Source organism: Hydra vulgaris, chromosome 08 (assembly GCF_038396675.1).
Source record: "Hydra vulgaris chromosome 08, alternate assembly HydraT2T_AEP".
In the NCBI taxonomy this organism is placed as follows: Eukaryota; Metazoa; Cnidaria; class Hydrozoa; order Anthoathecata; family Hydridae; genus Hydra; species Hydra vulgaris.
This window is the reverse complement of record NC_088927.1, coordinates 38,074,603-38,098,787: the sequence shown is the minus strand read 5'-3', so window position 1 is coordinate 38,098,787 and position 24,185 is coordinate 38,074,603. Positions and strand designations below refer to the sequence as shown.

At 28.0% G+C, this 24,185-nt stretch overlaps 1 protein-coding gene across 2 annotated transcripts in view; it reads right to left on the bottom strand.

Annotated features, from left to right (window-relative positions):
• The window catches only part of LOC101236604 (radical S-adenosyl methionine domain-containing protein 1, mitochondrial), a 79,214-nt gene that overhangs the window by 54,770 nt on the left and 259 nt on the right, over nucleotides 1–24,185 (bottom strand). For both annotated transcript variants that reach the window (XM_065803644.1, XM_065803645.1), the window contains exon 2: nucleotides 8,010–8,062. In XM_065803644.1, coding sequence (XP_065659716.1) covers nucleotides 8,010–8,062 — 53 coding nt within the window. The remainder of the gene's footprint in view (nucleotides 1–8,009; nucleotides 8,063–24,185) is intronic.

Below are 24,185 nucleotides of genomic sequence, written 5' to 3'. Positions count from 1 at the left end.
AACTGGAACTTCAACAAAAAAATCAACAAGTAAAAAGGGGTAAAACTGAACATCAGGGAAAACTGAACACTTATGAAAATGTTTTTAAATTTGATTATTTTAGTTATATATTATGGAGAATTTTATATAATGACATAAAAATAAAAAATTTCAATTTATAATTTTCGTATCAAACTCAAAAGTTTGATTTTTTTATATTTTATTATAATATCAATGTAAAAATCTAAGAAATAAAACCAAATAACATTTCAGTAAAAAGATATATTTGTAGTAAAAGTTACGCTGATTAAAAATCCTTTTTCAGAAATGAATTATCAACATATGGAGACACAAATTAAGCATTAGAGCTACTAGCAACATATCAACACTGAGAGCAACATCTTGCAATAAAAAAATTGTAGCAAAGTATTTCTACACATGTGAAAAGCAATTCCTTGAAGCAAATAATAATAAAAATAGTTCCATTTATTATATTATGTAATTTATGGAATTTCAATGAAATCAGGTTTTCTGGTGATTAAGGTAGGTAATCAATAATTTGCAGACATGGTGCTAATATTGGTCAGTAATAATGAAATAATAAATTATACAGTTGGTAATAGCATCAACGCAGCTGGAACTGTATTCTATGAGTTCACTCCACTATTTAAAATATTAATAATAATCAAAATAGTCAATACAGTCAAAACAGTTACAGCAGTTAGTGTTTAGGTGGTCCTACAAATGCTGATTATAAAAATTCACCGTCAGAATGGATGGAAGATAAACAATTTATGTGATTGCTGAATAAATTATTTATACCAACATTTAAAAAAACTCAAGGTACACATGTGTTAAGATTGGATGGTCATAACACACATGTAACATATCAGGTTGCACTAATGTGCATTGAGAATAATATCAAGTTAATATGTTTACCAGCTTACTCCTCCCTCATACTTCAACCAATATATGTGGGAGTATATTAATATGTGGGAGTACATTGCCATGTCAAAAAAGTTTAGTAAAAACTATTACAACAGCATTATGCACATTATGCAGCAAGCACATTATGCAGCAATTTATCAAAACAAAGTTTTACTCAGTTTCAAGCCAAACTTTTTAACAGTGGTGAAGTATTTACATGATTACATGTAATTGGAAGATTTTAAAATACTGGTTTATTTCTATTTGATTTAACACAGGACTTGAAAGATCTTTAAAAGAACATTTTAAAGTCCAAAATGTCATTACGAAAAAGAATGTTGACATAAAAATAGTGGAATGTGAATGCCTAAATGAGGCTGAAACTCTAGCAAATTTGATTTTAATGTTGATGGAGTTGAGTTAAACCTTCAAAGAAGAAAAAACAAACAATTCTTGACAGCAAAAGAAAAATAAAATGCAAAAAATACCAAAAATTGTGGAATGGAAATGAAGAAAATGAAATTTATAAATGGTTTACATGTGAAAGTACAAATTGCAAAAGCTGGGTTTGTCAAACATGTTTACCAAAAAATATATAAAAACTGGTAAAGAATTTTATTATACAAAAAAATGTTGTAAACTTGTAAAATATCTCTTTCTTGTAAATTAGTCACTTTGTAAATTAATCTTTTTGTAAATTAATTATTTTTATAATTATAATTAATTATATTACCAATACTTTAACATTTTCAACCGAATTGCCAGGTAAAACTGAACAATTTTTTTTTTCAAATAAATTCATTTTACTAAAAAAATTTCGATCACTTTTTTTTTTTTACATATTTAGATAGAGATCATTTTTCTCAACAAAAACAAAATAAAAAAATTTTAAAAATCATTTTACTATAATAAAAAATTATTTATATAAATAAGTGTTCAGTTTTACCCCTTTTAATTCTATTGCACCTACAATTTTTGGAAAAAAGGTCAAACCACAAAGAATATTTTTGAAAAATAATTCTTAAAACAATTTAATTTAGTAGATTAAAAATAAAAATACATAACCAATTAGTCTAGTCAATTTGAGGAAAAAATACAGTAAGGGTTTTAAGGGTTGGAAAGCATCATTGCCTTATTAAATCTTAATAAATGCAGCTGACTAAGTGAATCAACTAGTAAACACATCATTAAAAATAACATAACATATTTAACATATTTATATTAAGCTTAAAAACGATGACTATATTAGTGGAAAAAAGTTATTTTTTAAAATATATAAATAGAAAAAAAAGTTCTGAGCAAAGGAAACAATAGTAAGTTGGCAGCAGACCCATTTTTTACACCTCTCAACTTAAAAATTGAAAAATATTTATAGAACTGATGAGTTTGGCTTATTTTATCAAAAGCTTCCAACAGAAGGAATTATCTAATTCCTGCCATTGTCTCAGTCCTGATTTGATTCTCAAAAATTATAGGTAGTTGCCAAGCTCATCCTAATGCTAATAACCTCATAACAATTGAACTTGTGTTTTTACATTTAAAACAACCTCTAACTTAACTAAAAGACCAATAGATCCACCTTAGTTATATGCTTTAAAAATTTCTTGCAGATATTACATAACTGCAACATATTAAAATTTACTAGTATAATAATCTAAAAATATTTTGTGCAGGTTATCGACATTTGCATGAACTTTGCAAGGAATTTTTTCTGTTACACATTAGTAAGCAACCGGGGTTAATATTTGACCGGGACTTGGGCCAGGTTTGATAAAATATAGCTGGGGCCAGGATTGTGACTGGGGCTGCATAAACATTTATACATCCTAAAGTATTTTTAACTCAAACTCATGTTATATTTTGCATATATAAACATCATTATGATCAATATGATCATCATAATCATCATGATCATTATCATCATGATCATGATCATCATCATCATAATCATCATCTGATCATTTTCTTTTACATCAAATACTACACCAAATAAATTCTAAAGTTTATAAAAATATAAAAATATTTTGTATGCCAGCATCTAAGTAAATAGCAAACATGTATAATATCCATAATATGTATGCATAGCATCTGCAATCCTTAATATGTATGCAAGCGCATCTTGGAAGCTTTTATTCCTTCTGGAATAAAAGTTGGGAAGCTTTTATTTTTTCTTTCCAATTTTAAGTCAAGCCTCATTCTACTCAACAATTTTCATTATTTTGAGCACTTGCTTTATTAAATATTAATCATTTTTTTCATCTTTTTTACAAGAACATCTCTATTAAGAACAATATGTCTTTTTATTATTCCAAGAAGCCAATATAAAAAGGTCCCACCTGATGTTAAGTTCTGTTATTCTCAGATTACTAAATCTTGTATCTTATCTCAGATTTTTTTTTTTTTTTTTTTGTTATTCACCTCCTCAAGGCCAAAGGCCACTACAGATGAGGAGGCTACTTATTAGTGGTTATAACCCTCTCCCAACTCTATAGCTCCGAAACACGAACCTTGACGAACAAGGCTGCTGCGCGGAGAAACAAGTTGAGCGCGGTACTACCAGGGACGTGGTGGGGATCGAACTCGGAACCTCTCGCTTATGAAGCGAGCGCTTTACCACTACACCACTACCGCACTGTTAGGTTCTAGAGATTTTTAGTCTTTAAATGATGTTAGGTTCTAGAGACTTTTAGTCTTTAAAAGTGTCATTAACTAAAGTAAGTCTAACATCTAATCTTTAAATTATGGGTCTGATCTTTTTACTTCTCCCCAAAATAAAGCAGAGTTATTAGCAAAGAAATCTTACTCTAACTTGACTCTTGAATATAATGGCCATACTCTTACTGCCCGTTAAACCAAATCACTCAGGCTTCCATTGCTAAAGTTAATTCTCAATTAAACTCTTCTACAGTTTGTGCTCCAAACAAGATTTACATCATAGTCTTAGAAAATTGTTCTCCAGAACTCTGTTCAATTTTTGCTAAATTTTTAAAAAGTGCTAAATAAGTGGTTACAATTTTTCAAAACTCTAGAAAACACTTTGACCTCACCAACTATCCTACAATTAGACTTCCCTTTGTTATTAGTTTCTTTATATAAAGGCTTTGAAATTATTAAATCATTTCTTTCTAACTGCAGTATTAAAGTTATTCTTGAAGGCCTACACTCTTCTTTATTTAAAGTAACTTTAAGGGTACCACAAGGCTCTAACTTTGCTCCTGTATTGTTTCTTATTTACAATATCAATCTTCATGAAAATTTTACATCTAATGTAGCTTTATTTGCTGACAACTCAACTTTATACACATGTCTTGACAAAAAATCTACACTTTTTGATTGCTTAGAACAAGCAATCGATTTTTAATCTGATTTCTCTTCTGTAACAGCCTAAGACTTGCAGTGGCTTATGGATTTAAATTCTGGACTTAAAATCCACAACTTTTGTTAGGCAACAAAACTCATTTATTTACTGCAAAAAATAATGTAATGTTGGCATTCCTTTATTAATGAATAACAACCCTCTTACTCTCAGACAAAGTTTAAAAGCACATTGTAAATGTAATTAGGCCTGCTTTACCTGCCAAGCTTGAGCCACTCTCCCATTGTTGTAAGGTTGCATTTCTTTCTTTTTTCTACAAATACTCTCATGCTCAATGCTCACACGAGCTATATATTATAAATCTCTATTATGATAAACCAAACTCATTCTTACTTGGCTTCTTATTCATTAAGTTGTATCCTTTTACTGTATCTGTTCCTTCATGATATAAAAACTTTTATAAATCCAGTTTTTCTCCTTACACATCAAAAAAACCTTTATAACTCTTACCCATCTTCATATTTTCCTTTATTATACAACCTACAACTTTTCAAGTCTTTAGTTAATTATTTCCTACAGGGTTCCCACCAGATAAAAAAATTGAAATTCCAGGACTATCCAGAACAATTTTTTTATTTTTCAAGGACATTTGCTTTATTATTTCCAGGACTTTTCCAGGACTTACAAAAAAAAGTTATAAACTCTAGGACTTTTTTACAGATAGCTCAAAATAACACAAAACGCGTTACTAAATTAAAATTAATATAGAAATCAAATGTAAATTAAAGAAATACATTACAGCTACATAAATATAGCTACATAAATATAGCTACATCACTAATTGTAAATTCAAAAAATATTTGACAAGGAACTATTTTTTATTTGAAAGGAAACTTTTAATGCAACTAATTTCAAAAACATCAGAATCATTTCAAAAACTCATAATTAAAATAATTAAAAACTTTACTCAATAACTTTGTGTACAAAAATATGCTTTTAAAATTAAGCAGTGAATTTATCACTTTCATGAATCATCTGTTTTTCTATTATGCATAAATCCTCGATTTCCTTTTGTTTTTCTTGACAAAGTTTCTTTTTTTCATTTGATTCTTTCAAAAGAACGAAACTACTTTGCCTTTTCGCATTTATGGCTAGCATATCAGACTGTTCTATCAAAGTAATTATTTCACTTTGCAAGATTATGCACTTTGCTCTAACTACCTTTTTCTCATCATCCAAAATTTTTGTTTTAAATTCTTACTGTTACATTCTTTTTGTTCTCTTGGTGATTGCAAATACTTTTTATATCAACTACTTGCTTGTTTTACGTTTTGCTGCATTTTTTTATTAATTTTGATAAAGCGCACAGTGGGACAAAATCGAGTTTTTTGTGCCAAAATTATTTTCGTAGTTGTTTTTTTTAGAATAGCTATATTTATATATAAAATACATAAATAAAGTAATAAACATGTAATTATATAATATTAAAAAAAATTATTTTGGTGAAAAATACGAAATATTTTTAATTGACAAGACAACTTTTATCAGTGTAAACATTAAAAAAATTACTTTTCAATGCATGTATTTACCATAAAATAACTTTTTTAGATTTATATTTACAAAACTTATATATTATAACAGTAATGAAAGATTTTGTAGGTATTCTTTGTGTACAAAACATCTTTTTTACATGTTCAGTATTTCTAATCAACTGACCATTAGCCGAAGACCAATCTTTTGTTATAACTTTTTTTATTGCAAAAAGTTGCAAAATATTTATGATGCATATTTACATACATTTAGCATGAGATTTACAAAATGTTTGGAGGATATTGGAGGATAGTTTATCTAAATGTATATATACCTAATAGTAAAGATTAGTAGCAAAAAATATATCAAAAACTGTCTGTTTTCGATGCATAAAAACTAAAGATTACATTTACGTTAAATTATTTTTAAAAGCCTGAGCAAAAAAAACATTCTTAATTAAAATAATATAGTTTAAAATGAAAGTCAGTAAAGTTAATTTAAAACAATAGTAGCGTAAGAAAGTTGATAAACAAAAAATACAAAATAGCGTTTTGGAACACATGTCAAATTAACGTGTAAATAACCGCATAAAGTTATGCTTAAATTAATATTTAATGTTTTTTTAACTAGATATTTCCTCTAATGAACATGTCTTTTCACCGTGCAATGCTGATATAGATTTTTTGGTATTTTGGCACACCCTGTCCCACTGTGCAGTGGATTCTTCAAAGGAAAACAAATGATCTTCAATAAGACATAAAGCATTAAGAGATTTTTCTCTAAGATTTTCTACAATAAGATGTTTATTAATACTAAAGCCATGCTCAATGGAAGATTGTCCATGTGATAGCACAAAAACTATTTTAAAAATGCTCCAAACATCTTGATAAGCTTTATTTGCTCCAATAAAGTCAGAGAAAAAATGATCAAGACTATCGTTTTTAATATCGTTTTAAAATCTTGAAATGATTTTCGATTTGAGTATACTATTTCTAAAAACTTATTATATTGGTTTATTGCTAGTTCAGCAGACTTTGGTGACAAACAACCGTATTTAACTAACTTTTGCAACAGAATTGAAAAATTATCGATACAAGTATTCTTTTTAAATGGATTCGGATTTTAAATGAAAATTGGTTTAATAGATACAGCAGTGCGTACTAGGACAAACTTCTAAGGGGATTTCTCAAGAAGATGTGTTAACAGACCAGCTAAAAACTAGCCTGCCTCTTTTTTAAATATAACTACTCTTTGGTCACTGCAACTTAAATTAGCTTCATCAATTTTTAGTTGAGCAGCAAAATCAATATCAATTTAATATTTTTATCCATTAAACTTATTTGAAGCTGCTGGTATAGCTTGCTACATTTATTTAAAACATCTTTTAGTATGATTCTCTTGAGAAAATTGTCAACTATTTCACCAAGTATAACAGCCATAAATGGAACCATAGCTTTGTCTGTTTGAAAGCATCACAAAAAACTATTTAACTTTTCAGAAATCTCAAAAAATTTAAGTTTAGCTGGCAAAACAGGACCATGAACCATGGCTTTCAGTCTCTGCCAACTTTTATTTTTTGAATCAGGTTGTTTGCTTTTCTTAAGACTACTGAAATATAAACTTTTTGTATCCATCAATTCAGCCTTTTCAGCACATTTTTCATTTTCACACCACCTATGCCAACAAAACTGCATTGGATAATCAAGTTTCCCAGTGATGTTTTCATAGGTTACTCTTTTATCTGGAGAGTCATGTAGAAATTACCACATTGTTTTTAATAAATTATAAAGCTCCCAGCCACTTGTTTTGCCCCTGCTTTAAAACTGCCATGAATGGTTTGAAGACCACAGGTATAAGGATCAAGTTCTTGCTCTTTGGTCTGTTTCTTTAAGTTATCTAGATAAAGCAAATTTACATTTAGCCCATCTGATGACACTTGTAGAATCTTTGATTTATCTATATCAGAAATACAGTTTCGGAATGTTTGCATAACATCATGTGCTGTCGAGCGCCCCATGAACTCTGAATTAAGATAACGAGTATTAACCATACTTGTATTGTCAACCCAAAATCTAACAAAAAAGGTACATTCGACCCTTCTAAAAAACTTGAAAATACAAAATATCATTTTTATATATATATCATTTTTATATATATATGTATATATATATATATATATATATATATATATATATATATATATATATATAAACATAAATTAATTGACTGATAAAATAATTAGCAAAATCAAACTTACCTGACATATTTATTAAAGTTGCAATATGGACACAACTGCTTGCAATAGGGCCACTTTAAAGTAAATATATAAGAAAATAGTATATTAAAATGCAAAATAAATTAAAAATTATATCTTAATAATCTTGAACATATATTTTTATGTCTATGAAAATATCTATCTTTTATAAGATAGATGCTATCATAAGCATTCAGCAATTTTGTGGAAATCCATCTAGTACTGTTACAATTTTTTAAAGAAAATCCACCAACCCCAACTTCAAATTCCTTTTTTGTAAGCATCATAAATCTCTTTTAGTTAGTGAGATTGTTTTGGTGCCTTTTCATAAAGATAATATAAATGTAGAAGCATTTCATCAACATTATCGAAAGTTGTTTTAATATATATATATATATAATATATATATATATATATATATATATATATATATATATATATATATATATATATATATATATATATATATATATATATATATATATGTATATATATATATATATATATTATTATTATTATTTTATAAACATCAATTAATACGAGTTTCTCTCGATACTAAATTTATTTTTATTTTTATTAAAGAAATTTTCGCTGGATTGTTGTGACCAGCGTCTTCAGCTTTTCTGAAACCCTATTAAATATAACTATGTTATTGAAACATATTATTGAAAAGCTGAAGACACAAAATAAAAATAAAAATAAATTTAGTATAGAGAGAAACTCGTATTAATTGATGTTTATAAAATAATAATTTACATACTCTCATACATGATGTCTGCATTCAAGAATATATATATATATATATATATATTGTTTTAATATATATATATATATATATATATATATATATATATATATATATATATATATATATATATATATATAAATATTCCTAATATTGCAAAAATGTAGTAAAAAAATATATTTTTTTATTACATTTTTTTTCATGGCTAACATCCTGTAGGGTAATTCCATGTCAATGACCCAGGTCTTGTCACCATACATCCCAGATTGCTGATTTTTATACAGTTGAGAGTGCTTAGTAAAATAAGAATTCCTCGAAAGTTTTAGCCTTTGGCTCCAAGGCTATCCTGAAATATGACCATTTTACTTTTAGCAGATATTGGCCAGTCCCCTCTTGTTCCCTCAGAACTGCAACATTTATTTGGAGGTTTTAAGTCACATAACTTTAAAAATATTTGTAGGCGTAACGAATCTAATGAAATGATCAGAAGTGTAAAGAATCATTATTAAGTACTTGTAATTTTCAATTTAAATGAAAATTTGTGGCCTTGATGATATCAAAAAAAATGTATAACACATTATTTTATATTCATTGATCTTTCAAAAAATATAAAGTTTTTGATCCGCAAGTATATGGATTTCCATATATAGATAATGGGGCACAGGGTCCCAACTTTTTTGTAGCCTAATATTGCAATTAATTTTTCACTACCTTCCAGACTAGCTGGAGCTCTGAAAATTTTGGCATTTCTGTAGTGCCAATAAATGTGCATGTTTAAATTGTTTTCAGGGCCCCAAGACATTAAGGGGACTAATCCATCTCAAAACTCCACTTTTTGTAGTGGAGTTTTGAGATGAATTTTTCACTACTTTCCAGACAAATTGAAGCTCTGAAACTTTCATCCTTTGTGTAGTTCTGATAAATGTGTGTTTAAATAGTTTCCAGGGGCAGGCAACTAGTGGCTCCATGGCCTGGGGCACTGGGGCCATGCCCCACTTATTTTCTCAGAATTTTTTTTTTTTTTTTTTTGTATTTTCAATAATGTAAAGATAACTTTGAAAATATTGTCTTCAAAAGTTTTTTTGGTTTGTACTTGTTCTGTTTTATCTAATTATTAAAATTTACCTAAATTTATTTAAATTGATAAATTCAGGTACTTAAAAATAACTTTTTACCTTTCTGACCATTTCATTGGATTTGTCAACCCCGAAAATAGCCAGTTACCAATTTTTAAGTAAAAAGATCAGATATTCTTAAAGTTACGTGACTTGAAACCTCTAAATAAATGTTGCAATTCTAAGAGGACAAGAGGGGCCTGGACAATATCTGTTAAAAGTATAATGGTTATATTTCAGGATCTTCTTGGAGCCAGAGGCGAAAATTTTCAAAGAATTCTTATTTTACTAAGTACTCTCAACTGTATAAAAATCAGCAAAATCTGAGATATAGGGTGACATATTTAAAAATTTCTGGGTCATTTGACATGGCATTACCCTGTATATTTATATATATATATATATACATATATATATATATATATATATATATATATATATACATATATACATACACATACACATACACACACACACACACACACACACACACATATACACACACACACACTCACACACACACACACACACACACACACACACACACACACACACACACACACACACACATATATATATATATATTCTGAAACAAAGTTGTAAATTTTCAAGGACTTTTGCGAATAGTACAAGTATTGATTTTAAGTAAATACATCCAACTTTGCAATAAAGATGACAATTAATAGTAGTAATAATAAAAATAGTAATAATAATATTAATAAGAGTAATACTGATAACAATAATAGCAATAATGATAATAATAATAATAACAATAATAATAATAACAATAATAATAATAATAATAATAATGATAATAACAATAATAATAATCAAGCCTTGAAAATACAAAAAATGAGGTCGGCAATAATTTGCCAACCTTATTCAGTGTGGTGTTGGCATCAGGTCTGCAGAAAAAATATGAAACAAAGATTTTACCATAAAATATAGAAATGAGATTGGCAATTTTTAGCTAAAAAGATCGGCAGTTAGGTTGACATTGCTGAATGCCAACCCTAATTCCGAGGACTGAATAATAATAATAACAATAATAACATTGAATAGTGTAAATATTTTTAACAAATTTTAAAAATAATAATAATAGTATTAATAAAGTTAATAAATAAGAGATTAGTAATAATAACAATTTATTAGAGTAGTAATGAATACATAATAATAATAATAATAACAAAAGTAGTAGTATTAACAATAATAAAACAACGAATCAAAAGTAATATATCAGAGGTTTTAGGAATAATATCTTTCTAAAAAATAATTTAAAAAACGTAATTGACTCAATTGATTTTAACGGCAAAGGAAAACTGTTTCAAGAGTTTACATGTTGGAATTTTATGGATTTTAGACCATATTTTACAGAAGAATGATTTGATATATGAAGATTATAGTTATTAGAAGATTGAAGTTGATAAAAACAAACGTACATGTGCTGGGTATTTTTGTGATAAAAGACAAATTAACAAATCAATAGCTGAACAAGATCATTCTGAGTAAGATAATAAGATTGATATTTTTATAATAATAAGATTGATATTTTGACCAGTCTGAAATTTAGATGTTTATTGATTTTAGATTGTCTTGAATTAAATATGATAATTTGAGTTTTAGTGACAGTTTGCTAGTATTTAGTGACAGTTTGCTAGTATTTAGTGACAGTTTGTAGGTAAACAAACACACCACAAGCTAAAAGTTTATTATCAAGAGGTTTTCTGATAACCTCAGTGATTTCAATAAGTGCATGAACTGTGGAATACTTGCTGCAGTATCCCATATTGATATTTATGAAAACAATGATATTTGTATAGAAAGTGATATAGTCTGTTATGCATAGCTTTTTCAAATATTTTACCTATGTTTGTAAGCAGGGAAATCAGCCAATAATTAGTGCGGTCCATCAGAGAGCCTTTTTAATGATGTGGAATAACTTTAGCTATTTTAAAAACATTATGAAAAAGTCCATTTCAAAAGAATTATTTGTCATTTTGTGGAGAGGCTTGAAGATAATATGAAAACAAGTTTGAGAAGAAATGTATATTATTGGGATCTAAACTTTTTTTGTTAGGTATATTTTTTATGAAATTTGATACCTTGTTTTCAGTGATCTATAAAAAAGGAGTTATCATTTGAGTAAACTAAATAGTCTGTTAAAAACATTTAGGGGAAACAATTTTTGTTAAAAATGTTTGTTGGATATTTTACAAAGTAATTATCAAATACGTTTGATACAGCTTTGCTGTCTGAAATCATATTTAATTTGAGATTAGAAGATTTACTGGAGTATTAATAATTTCTTATAAACTTTTCCATGTATTTTTTACATTGTTATTGTTAAAAAAATGTATGTAGTGTGATTTTTTTAAAAGTTTTAGTAAACTGCTAATTTTATTTTATTACCTATAAAATTTAATTAATTAGGTAATAAAATATAATTTTATTACCTATTGAAATTTATTAAAAACTTGAGTTTTAGTGTCTTGATTATTTGCTTTTATATACTTTTTAAAGTCTGTTTTATAATACAGTTCTTTGCAACATCTTCAGCACTATTTTATTTTAAGGGTTTTAGGTTGAATTTTAAAAGACATGATGTTTTTCTTCAGATTCGATTAACATGTATCAGTACGAGCTGGAACTTGTTGAAAATAAAAGGGTGGAGGGTGAAGCCAGTTGGTACTTTTAAGAATTCACCCCCTCATTTTATTTAGAGAATCGCCTCTGCCTTTAATAGTTTCACTAATAAAGCTCTTAATGCAGTTGATGACTTGTTTAAAAATATTAACTGCTAAAATTTGTATAACTATAATAATTTTATGACAACATTTTACAACATTTTATAAACATTTATTTTTATTAATAAAAAATATAATATTTTAAAAATCTAAGTTAAATATCACATAATAAATGGCTCATATTTAAAGAAAAAAATCATAATAAATCCAGAGATTCAATTTGTTTTTGTAACAAAACAGAGAACTACTCTCTTTGTAGTATGCCATCATTGGTGACACTAGTTCAAGACTATGTACACGAAGAATTCAATTTTGATATAAATGCATTTCCCAATGGACCCAATGTTGCCGTTGCAAAATTCCCCTTTATGCCAAAAAGGTTATTATATTTTAAAAATATTTTATTAAATTTTTTTAAAAATATTTTACTAAAAATGCAAATAATCTTTAACTGACAATCAATGCTTATGTCCAGTTTCTTGTATGATATCCAACAAGCGCAGCCACAAAATTTTAATTTAAGTGATTATATCATTGAGTCAAAATAAAATTTCTGCAATGAAAGATTGAAATGAAAATGAATGAAACTCGCCTGCAGAGATTGTTTTCAACTAGTTGAAAAGGGCATTAGGCACCCATGCATCAGAACATCTGCTGTTCAAAATGCTAAGAATTTTATTTTTTCCAAGAATAAAAAGATGTCAAACCTCAACTGTTCTAAAGTTTCTAGTAAAAGCTGAAAAATCATTACAGTTATCCATTAAAAGATTTTAATTTATTGGTTTATTTATGACTTGCTGGAATATTCTATTTTAATTTTAGGAGGATCACTGCTACCTTTAGTTCTAAAACCTAAGCTCCAAGCAAATAAAGTAGTCTCTACTGATACAATATATGATATCAAGAAAAATCATGATCTGCCTGAAGTTGTTGTTCCTGATATTCTTAGAGATTTACAACCTTGGTCGTCTAGGTGTTTAAATATTTAAAAATACAATTTAAACATCAGTGTATTAGTTTATTTATTTTCATAAAGTTTATAATAGTTAATATAACTCACATTGTTTACAATATAGAATTTTTACAACTAGGTGTTGAAAAGAATTCAATTGTTGTGTTTATGAAGCGTTCTCTTGGTCTAGGAAAGTTTTATAGTTACAAAAAATTGCTTTTTAATTGAAGATGAACTTGAAAACTCAGTGTTGAAAGATGTTGCATACATTGATGATCTTACCAGACTTGTTCAAGAAATATGCTATTTACATAGATTAAATCCTATGAAAGCTATTGTTAGAGTTGGAAATGATGGAGAACAGGGTTCTCCATCATTTCAGGTTTAGTGACTTAAACTACTTTATATTGTGCAAATAAAAAAATAAAATTATTATTCGATTGTAATTAATTTTCAGGTAATAATGAATATTTTTTGATGAAACAAAGTTAGAGGAGAAAAGTAGAAATGAGAAAGACTCAGGAGTGAACAAGGTAATAATTCTGGCTTCGGCATGTAATTTCAAGAAGAATAGCCATAATCTTGGAATGCTTATTAAATTGATGAGCTAATTGTACTAGTACAGTAACAACAAGCATGTTTTTCACTATGACTCTATAAGAAATTGTTTTTTTATTCTGAGATTTAATGTTTTAATAGATACTTGTAAAAAATTAATAAAAATAGGCAAAATCTTTTACTATTCTAATATGCCAAGAAGTACGCTTATGAGCTTTAGGTCAAAAACCACAAAAAATTTGAGCTGATTAAGATTAATTAATCTAAATCAGCTCAAATTTTTTGTGGCTTTTGACCTAAAGCTCAAACATACTTCTTGGCATATTAAAATAGTAAAAGATTTTGCCTATTTTTTATTAATTTTTTACAAGTATCTATTAAAACATTAAATCTCAGAATAACAAAACAATTTCTTATAGAGTCATAGTGAAAACATGCTTGTTATTACTGTACTGGTACAATTAGCTTATCATGACTAATGAACTTTTGCCTCCATAAGTTCAGTACTACGGATACCAAGATGCAGGATATCCTTATAAGACTATGAAATTATTCAATAATGTTAATAACCCATGTTTGCTTGAGGAAGATCCCAGAAAATTTTTTCTTGATACCATCCTTCCTCCGGAACTTCAAATGTATGAGCATGTTGTAACAAAAATTGTTGACACTCTTATTGTCTACGAGGGTCTGAAATCCTTTTTTGACAAAAATACAGTAGTGCAGCATGGGTATAAAAGTGGTGGATTGGATCCAATTGTAGTAAAGTTCTCAAATTATTAGATGAAATGATGCAGGTAACACCAATTCAGTTAGACTCCTCCATTACATATATACTCTCATTATATACTAAAAATATTTCAGTTACAAAAAGTTGTTTTGGCATGCTGCTAAAATCTACATACAGTGAAGATATCTTGCAGTGTATTGAATCTGCTAAATATTTAGAATACAAATATTTAGAATATTTATAAAGAATATTTAGAAAGTAAGAATATATAGAATATTTAGAATGTAAAATTTGTAAATTTGTAAGATTTGACAAAACATTATCAGTTAATTGGAAGTTCCATATTATTAAATACCACCTAGATTTTTTTAATAGAAATCAGAAACCTCTTGGATTTTTTTTCAGAGCAAATATTTGAGGCTGTACATAAAAATTTAACAAAAACATTAAAGCGCTATGCCATTGCAGAGACTAACAGAAACCACGGATTGAAGCTTAAAAAAGCGGCTTCCACCTAAAGCTCTATGAGAATTTAAACTAATTAAATTTTAACTTGTTTATATAATATATATAATCCTATTGTTTAATTTGAAAAAAAAAATTGTTTTTATACATTTTATTTTGCTTTGAAACCTATAATGTATAGAAAAGACCCCAAAAAATAAATCTATTAGCACGTTAGCTATAAAGTTATAAACCATTTTAGATATTATCATACATTAAATTAACCACATTTTGAAGACAAAGACAATGGATGGTCGTGCAGATTTCTATGATATTTACAATAAGAGATAGTAAAATAATAAACATGATATTGTTTTTAAACACTATTTTTGGATTTCAGAATATCAATTTTGTTTTAATAAGGAACGCTTAGGATTTTATTTTCAACACATTCTAGGTCGTACATATATATATACTTTTAGAATCTAAAGAAAAACTTCATGTCTTTTGAAATTCAACCTAAAACCCTTAGAATCAAGCAGTGTCAGGGATGGCGGATGTATTTTTTCTAACAGATCAGTAAAAAAAAAAAAAAAGGAAAAAAAAAAAGAAATTTAATCTAAACTGAGTAAATTAAAATAAACAATTTGATGAACAAATAAAAATTAAATTAAAAAAAATTACTACTCAATTCAAATACAACTTTCGATAAAGATAATCAAAATATAGAAAAATGCTAAAGAGTTAACAAAAGAAGTTTGAATTCGAAAAAGATTTAAACCATTCAAAATAAACAATAAAAATCATAAAGAAAAAAAAGAAAAAAAAAAACAAGAAGTAAAAATTTTTATTAAAAAAAAAAGAAAGAATTTGATTATATATACTTTTTATTTATTTTGATTTTGCTGTATCAAAATTTTGTACAAAATTTTATTTAACTATTTTAATTTATTACTGTTATACATTATTATGTATATATGTATAAATACATAATAATGTATATATATATATATATATATATATATATATATATATATATATATATATATATATATATATATATATATATATATATATATATATATATATATTATTGTTAAAAATATTACTATTATCCTTAAATTAGTTTGCTTTTATTTATTTTTGTTTTCGTTTATATTATATTTATAATATAAATATAACTTTAATACAATTTTCTTTTTAATTTTTATTCTTTTATTTAATTTATAATTATTAGTTATATATTCTTATTTTTGGTTACCTGTTATTCTTATTTTTGGTTACATTATTATAAATATCATTTTATATTAGTTTGTTCACTAATACTGCTTAATTTATGACAAATATTACTATTATTATTACTATTGTAATTGTTGCTATTATAATTACTATTTATAATACTTTATCGTTGTTTTTTTTGTTGTTGTTATTTTCTTTATTTTTTTATTTTTTTTTCCTTTTAAAACTAAACAACTTCAAGCTTCCTTTTAAATTTGGCAATTTTTCTTATTTTATTTTTCTTATTTGTATTTTTATGACCTCCAATTTTCATACAAAATGCAGCAAGCTTTATGATCAAGGGTAAAATTTAACACAATCAAAAGGCTCAGTGTGGCTGTGTGTAAATTGTAAAGATGTCTTTCTGTTGACTGATGATGAATTTAAACTATTCTTCTCTTCCAATAAAATCATGACTGATAACTTGCCTTTATCAACTTTATATGTTTTTTTTTTTCCATTTAAACATACCCTCTTTAAAAAAGCACTTTGAAGATCTGAACATATTATTATCATTAAATAGTTTTGAAATTAGAATTATTGAAATTACAGAAACAAGGTTAAAAAAAGAATTTCCTTCCAAACAACCCATTATTATTCAAAATTATAATTTTGAGCACTCACCAACCGAATCTTCTTGTGGTGGAACCTTGTTATATTTATCAAAAGAACTGATTTATAAAAGAATAGATGATTTGATCATATACACACCAAACTATTTAGAATCTACTTTTGTTGAAATACTTTTTTCTTTAAAATCATGTTATTGTTGATTGCATATATAAACACCCTAGCATGGATATAAATTGGTGATTTTAACATGGATCTGATACAGTCAAACTCTGACTTTTAAAAAATAATGAATGAATGAAATGAATGGCCAAATATTATAAAATATTATAAGTTTAAACTTACTTTTATAATATTTGGCCATTCATTTCATTCATTCATTATGCTACCAACAAGTGACCATTCTGCTACAATCATTGATAATATTTTTTCAAATCTAACCATTAACCAAATTATTTCAGGAAACCTAACAACTTTTATTGCTGATTACCTACCTCAATTTCTTATTTGTCCTAACTTCAACAAATTATTTATACCACACAGTGATAATTTATTAAGCATGAACTTTAAAAATTATAATAAAGATTCACTTAAATCTGAATTATTAAAAGTTGAATGGAATGACGTTACCAATAAAAACAATATTACTTCCAGCTTTGAAGCATTTATTTTTCAAACAACATTGTTGTCATGTGTTGCTCAAAATTTTTTTTTCAGAAAGTGTAAAAAATCTTTGTGAAACCTGGAAAGGCATAAAAAGCCTAATAAATGTCAAAAATATCAATATTGTACCTCCAAATTGCTTAAAAGTTAATGAAACATACATAACTGAACTAACTCTTGCGAAGAATTTAACAACTTTTTCACAAATGTTACTCATTAACGTAATTCTAAAATCTTACATTAGCTATAAAAAGTATTATAAGCAAATCTTCAGTTTATTTTTTATTTACATTTTACATTTTACTTTTTCATAGTTTACTGATATTTTCAACAAACTATTCCGAAATCTCATCACTTATATCTAAATTGAAATCTAGAAAATCAACAGGTTATGACAGGTATTATCCTTTAGAACTAAGTTTATATTCCTTGTATAAGAATATAAACTTAGTTCTAAAAGGTTTAATTCATTGGCTAAATGCAAACTTAATTTCTCTGAACTTGGAAAAAACTGAACTAATATTTTTTTCATCTCCAAGACAAAAACTTTAATACAACAATCATATAACTAAAATTAAAATTATTATTAGATGTTTATATCCAACGCACGTTGTTAAATATGCGGTAGTGGTGTAGTGGTAGTGCGCTTGCTTCATTAGCGAGAGGTTCCGAGTTTGATCCCCACCACGTCCCTGGTAGTACCGCGCTCAACTTGTTTCTCCACGCAGCGGCCTTGTTCGTCAAGGTTCGTGTTTCGGAGTTATAGAGTTGAGAGAGGGTTATAACCACAATTAAGTAGCCTCCTCATCTGCAGTGGCCTTCTGGGCCTTGGGGAGGTAAAATAACAAAAAAAAAAAAAAAAAAAAATGTCTTGGTGTTTTTATAGATTCAAACTTCTCATGAAATTTTTATATAGATAAGCTCTGCAAAAAACTTAATTGAGCTAGAGGCATACTTTCAATAATTTACCATTAAGTTGATAAAACTACCCTTAAGAGTCTCTATTTTGCAATTTTAGTCTTATCTTAATTACTGCTGTCAGGTTTAAGAACAAAATGACAACTGTAATATTAATAAATTGTTATCTGCTCAGTGTCAATCAATCCGAATAATAAATTTTTAACTCTTTAATACAGAAACTTCAAACTTCTTCAAAAACTTAAAACTCCTACCTTTTTTTTTTTTGTTAACTCACCTCCCCAAGGCTCAGAAGGCCACTACAGACGAGAAGGCTACTTAATTGTAGTTATAACTCTCTCTCTCAACTCTATAACTCCGAAACACGAACCTTGGCGAACAAGGCCGCTGCACGGAGAAACAAGTTGAGCGTGGTACTACCAGGGACGTGGTAGAGATTGAACTCGGAACCTCTCGCTTGTGAAGCGAGCGCTCTTCCACTACACCACTACCGCAGGATATTGCCAGCACTAGTTAAATTTGCTAACCTTCTTTTTGTTTTTGATTCCCTTAATAAAAATTTACTTTCCTCTGTTACAACTTTTTTCACAGAAACTCAATTTATACATTCACATTTAACTAGAAATATCAACAATGGAAAGCTAAACGCACCTCCAAATAAACCTTTGAGGTATGGTAATTATTACATTAGTGCGCCAGTGAATGGAACCGGAGTTTTGTGTATACTGGTGATACATGGCTTTGATGTTTGTTCAATTTGTTTAAAAGTAATTTTTAAAGGGTGCATGTTGAGCCAGAATTTTGCTGAAAGTTTTTAAGAAAAAATTCAGAGATTTATTGGCGTCATTATTATTGATTTTTATTTGCCACTGCAGTTTTTTTGTTTATTAAAATTGTGAAAGTTTGTATGAAGTTATTACCTATGTTATTTTGGTAGGATAAAAAGGAATGCAGTTTAATTGTGCCATATTATCAGAAACTGATATTGCCTAAAATCAGATCAAGAGTTAAGAAATTTAAAAAAATGTTATCGATGAATGTCTTAGGTGTAGCAGTTATACAGTTGAATTATAGAAGGAAAAAAAAGTACAATTTAATCTGCACTATATATATATATATATATATATATATATATATATATATATTCAATACCTCTGTGCCTAACTTGTTTGTTTAACTCAGGGTTCTGCCATTTTATATAAAGACTTTCTTTAATTTTTAATTTAGTTTCCCGATTGGCAGAATCCAGAATGGTAAAACATTCTGCAGTTGCTTTATTAAAACGATCAATGTTGGATTTAATATGTTGAAATATATGTGATTTTTTATCTTCTTTAAAATGTTCATCAATATGTTGAGAAGTGTGTCGCACAGTTTGCCCTATGTAACAAACATTACAGTTTGCACAATTAAATTTATAAAAAACGTTAGATTTTGGAGTTGATAAGAAAAAAACATAAAGCACACATTACAATGGAAAATTATAAAAACGCTGTAAATCTATTAAAACAACATCCCAAATTTGTAACCTCTGCCTTCATGAGAAATTTATAATTTTATATCACTAAGAAAACAACCTGATCAATAAAAAAGACAAAATATTATCTAAGTGTCGTCATTCCAATAAATTTTTACTGTCCTCTTTTGATACCAGAGACTAAATAGTTACATCTTTTATTACGTTAGAAGACATTCTACAGTAGTTTTTAATTCATTTGTAAATTTTATTACATTAGAAGACATTCTACAGTAGTTTTTATTACGTTAGAAGACATTCTACAGTAGTTTTTATTACGTTAGAAGACATTCTAATTTTTAATGTTTGTAGTTAAACAATTTTTTTCTGATACGTAGTTGACACAACTTACCCATTTTTATGTGGTTTGATGCGGTTGACAAAATCAAACAAAATACTGATCTAATCATTATGAAATTGGTCTAAATCGATTCCCGAACCCTTTTCACACCTAATTAGACAAACAAAAATCCAAAATTGGTTAAAAAGTACTAATTATATGTTTAATTTTATTTATATATTATACTAGACATATTTTAACCACTATTTCTACAACATATTAACATTTTCTTTTCTTTCCACCACTCCTTTGGAGTCTTCCAGCCTTTCTTTTCTGGTCCACTGCTAGGAGAAAATCTTGCATCAGCTCTTCATCATGGCTTCCATCAACAAAGTCCTGTATAAGTTTAACATTCCTCTCTGCAGCATCATTAGTTACAGGAATGTTGGAGATAAAATCCTTGAACTTTGTGTAGCCAGACTATCTGCTTCACATACTAGGTAAAATCTTCAACCATTCAAGCTGCTGGCTACCCATTTTTAAGATGTTAAATATCAAAATGGATTCTGAATCAACAAACTCAGACAAGCTGGGCCTCTCTCCTTCTTTGTCGATGAAACCTGGTACATTAAACTTCTTATACATAAATGACAGAGGATCCTTTTCCTTTGAATTATTTATCATCAGGATTCTTTCAGCAATTTCAGTCTTTTCCTCATCTGACACTCCAGGATCCAGTAAACTAAATGGGATCAAAGATGGATGAAGATACCATGTATGATTTGCAATGCTATCAAGACATTTGGCTGCAACATTAGGTCTGCTCTTCACGTATGACTTCATCTCCCAGATTGCTTCTATGTCATGAATTGAACAAATTTCAGTCTGAGGCGAGGTTAAGAACCACTTTGCATAATACAATTCTACAAACTCAGAGATGGCCTCAACTTCTATTTTTAAAGCTGTGAAAACAATATCTGTCATTTGGCTCAGAATTTGCAGCTTCATGTAATATATAGCCTGTGCCATAAATCTTGCATGATGAATTGCTCCAGGCTGTTGAACTGTCAGTTGATCAATCTCTGGGGATAAATAGAATTGAACACTTTCTGATAGCTCCCAATAAACACCTCTGGGTATTTTGTCTTCATCCAACAACTTTGTGATGATTTCTAGGGATACTCTAGCAGCATTACTATTCAAATATGGAGTAAATCAAGTTGTTGATTTACTCCATATTTGAATTTGCAAAGTTTATTTTGATCAATCTGAATAAGAGAAAACTCATCCAACAGTTTCTTGAAGAGTTGATTATCTGGACCTGAGTTTGTCCTGAAGTGCTTTGCAACATTCTTAATATGACACTCATAGACATGATGTTTGCAAGCAATATGCATAATAGGTCTTCCAAGATAGATGTTTAACTTTAAATTTACTCCTCTTTCTTTGACTGAGTTTTCTTCTAAAATCTCAATAACCTTCTCAGTCTGACAAGCTCTAGTAGAATCAGTGACAGGAGGTACTCCAAGCAAAAAATGTTCTCCATCGCAAGTTACACTCAATGCTAAGCGCTCTCTTTTGAGTTTCTTTCCATCAGTATACTCTTTGACTAGCTTTCCATCATAATGAAGAATCATGTTTGATCCTGCTTTTGCTCTTAAAGCTTCCTTGGCTTCTTCTGCTGCTTCCTGTATAACCTTTCTACCAATTCTGTGTATATTGGATTTTAACATGTAGATGGTTGTAGATTTTGACATGTAGATGGTTGTACTCTTGCCTGTTGAGATCTTTGAGCAGAATAAATATACTTTCTATCTTTCTTCCCAATGTTCATTTTACTGCAACTTCTTTTTGATCATTTATGAAAATGATATCTTCTGCCTTGTCTATCTGAGATCTTTTCTTATCTTTCTCTAATATTTGTATCACATTGTGATGGGCATAACATCAAAAAGAACAGGCAAAATATTTTCTTTGAAAATTATTCTCTTTTCTCCTTCTTTAGTGTTTTGCCTTTTTTGAAGAGAAATCAATTTTTTGTGCTTGGCTAGCAATTCACTCATTTTCTTCTGTACTTTGTCCACTCTGGATGTTGGAATTCCAGCTTTTTCATAAATAGTGGTGACCTTTTTAACCAAACACTCACAATTTTCCTCACAAATGAGCCTGAAATCATGAGAGAAATTCACAGCAGAGAAGGGCTTCAGACTTTCAAAAATAGTAATGCTCCAAAATGTCTTTGTTAGTAGGGAGTTAATTGTCATTCAACTTGTTACTTAAGCTGTTAAGAAGAAATATTTCTTTCTTTTTTCTGGTTTTAGCCATTCTGTTTAATTAAGTTTACTCTCTGCACTAAAGTCAAATAACAACTATAATAGACAGAAGTTTATAAAAGTGTCCTATCACTTACAGAATTATAAAGAGTTCTTTCACTTAAAAAGATAAAGTTTCTCAAAGTTCCAATAATAGTGTTCTATCACTACTTTGAAGAATTTTTGGTAACCCTTCAGTTAAGCGACGTAAAATAAAATTATTATTTTGCTTTTAAAACGTTTCAGACGTTTTTGAGACAATGCAAGAAAGCAAAATAATAATTTTATTTTACACCACCTAACTGAAGGATTACCGTTGCAACTAACCCCCAGGCCCCAACCCTTGCAGAGGAAATGCATTGTTCCAAATAACCCCCTTCCCAAAACCCCAGGTCAGAATTTGTTCATCACATTTAGATTGTAGTATTTCCCCACCCCTCCCCCTCCCTAATTTATATAACACACAATATTATTGGCATTTTTACATATTTCAAATCTTGTCACTTCAGGAATGAATAATTTGGAAAAATATACATAACTTTAACATTTTTCAACCAATGTTGGATTTTCGTTGGTCTAATTAGGTGTGAAAAGGGTTCGGAAATCGATTTAGACCCATGTCATAATGATTAGATCAGTATTTTGTTTGACTTAGTCAAGTGTGTCAAACCGCATAAAAACGGGTAAATTTGTCAACTGCGTATCTTTGAACTTACTTCAAACCTAACTAACGGTTTTATTCAAACTGCTCCCAATTTTTATCTAACTAATGAGGGTTAATAGTACATGGTTCAACATAAGATTAGCCTGTATCTTTCAAACTGTGATTACGCAAGCACTTTAAAAATAGACTTTTTTCACCCAAAAATCATGATTTTTGAAACTTAAGGTGGCTTGTGTAGTCACAAAAATAAAGTTAGAGCTCTAAAACTTTACAGATCTCATTTTCTAACATATACACAACAGAAAAATGCTAGGAGCAGTCAAAATAAAATGTGACCCTAAAAACGGGACACCCTAATACATGATATATTTTTTTTTTTGTTATTCACCTCCTCAAGGCCTAGAAGGCCACTACAGATGAGGAGGCTACTTAATAGTGGTTATAACCCTCTCTCAACTCTATAACTCCGAAACACGAACCTCGACGAACAAGGCCGCTGCGCGGAGAAACAAGTTGAGCGCGGTACTACCAGGGACGTGGTGGGGATTATATATTACCTAATAATAATTATATTATAAAAATTATAATTATATTATAAAAATTATAATTATATTATAAAAAATTATAATTATAATTATATTATAAAAATTAATTATAATTATATTTATATTATAAAAATTATAATTATAA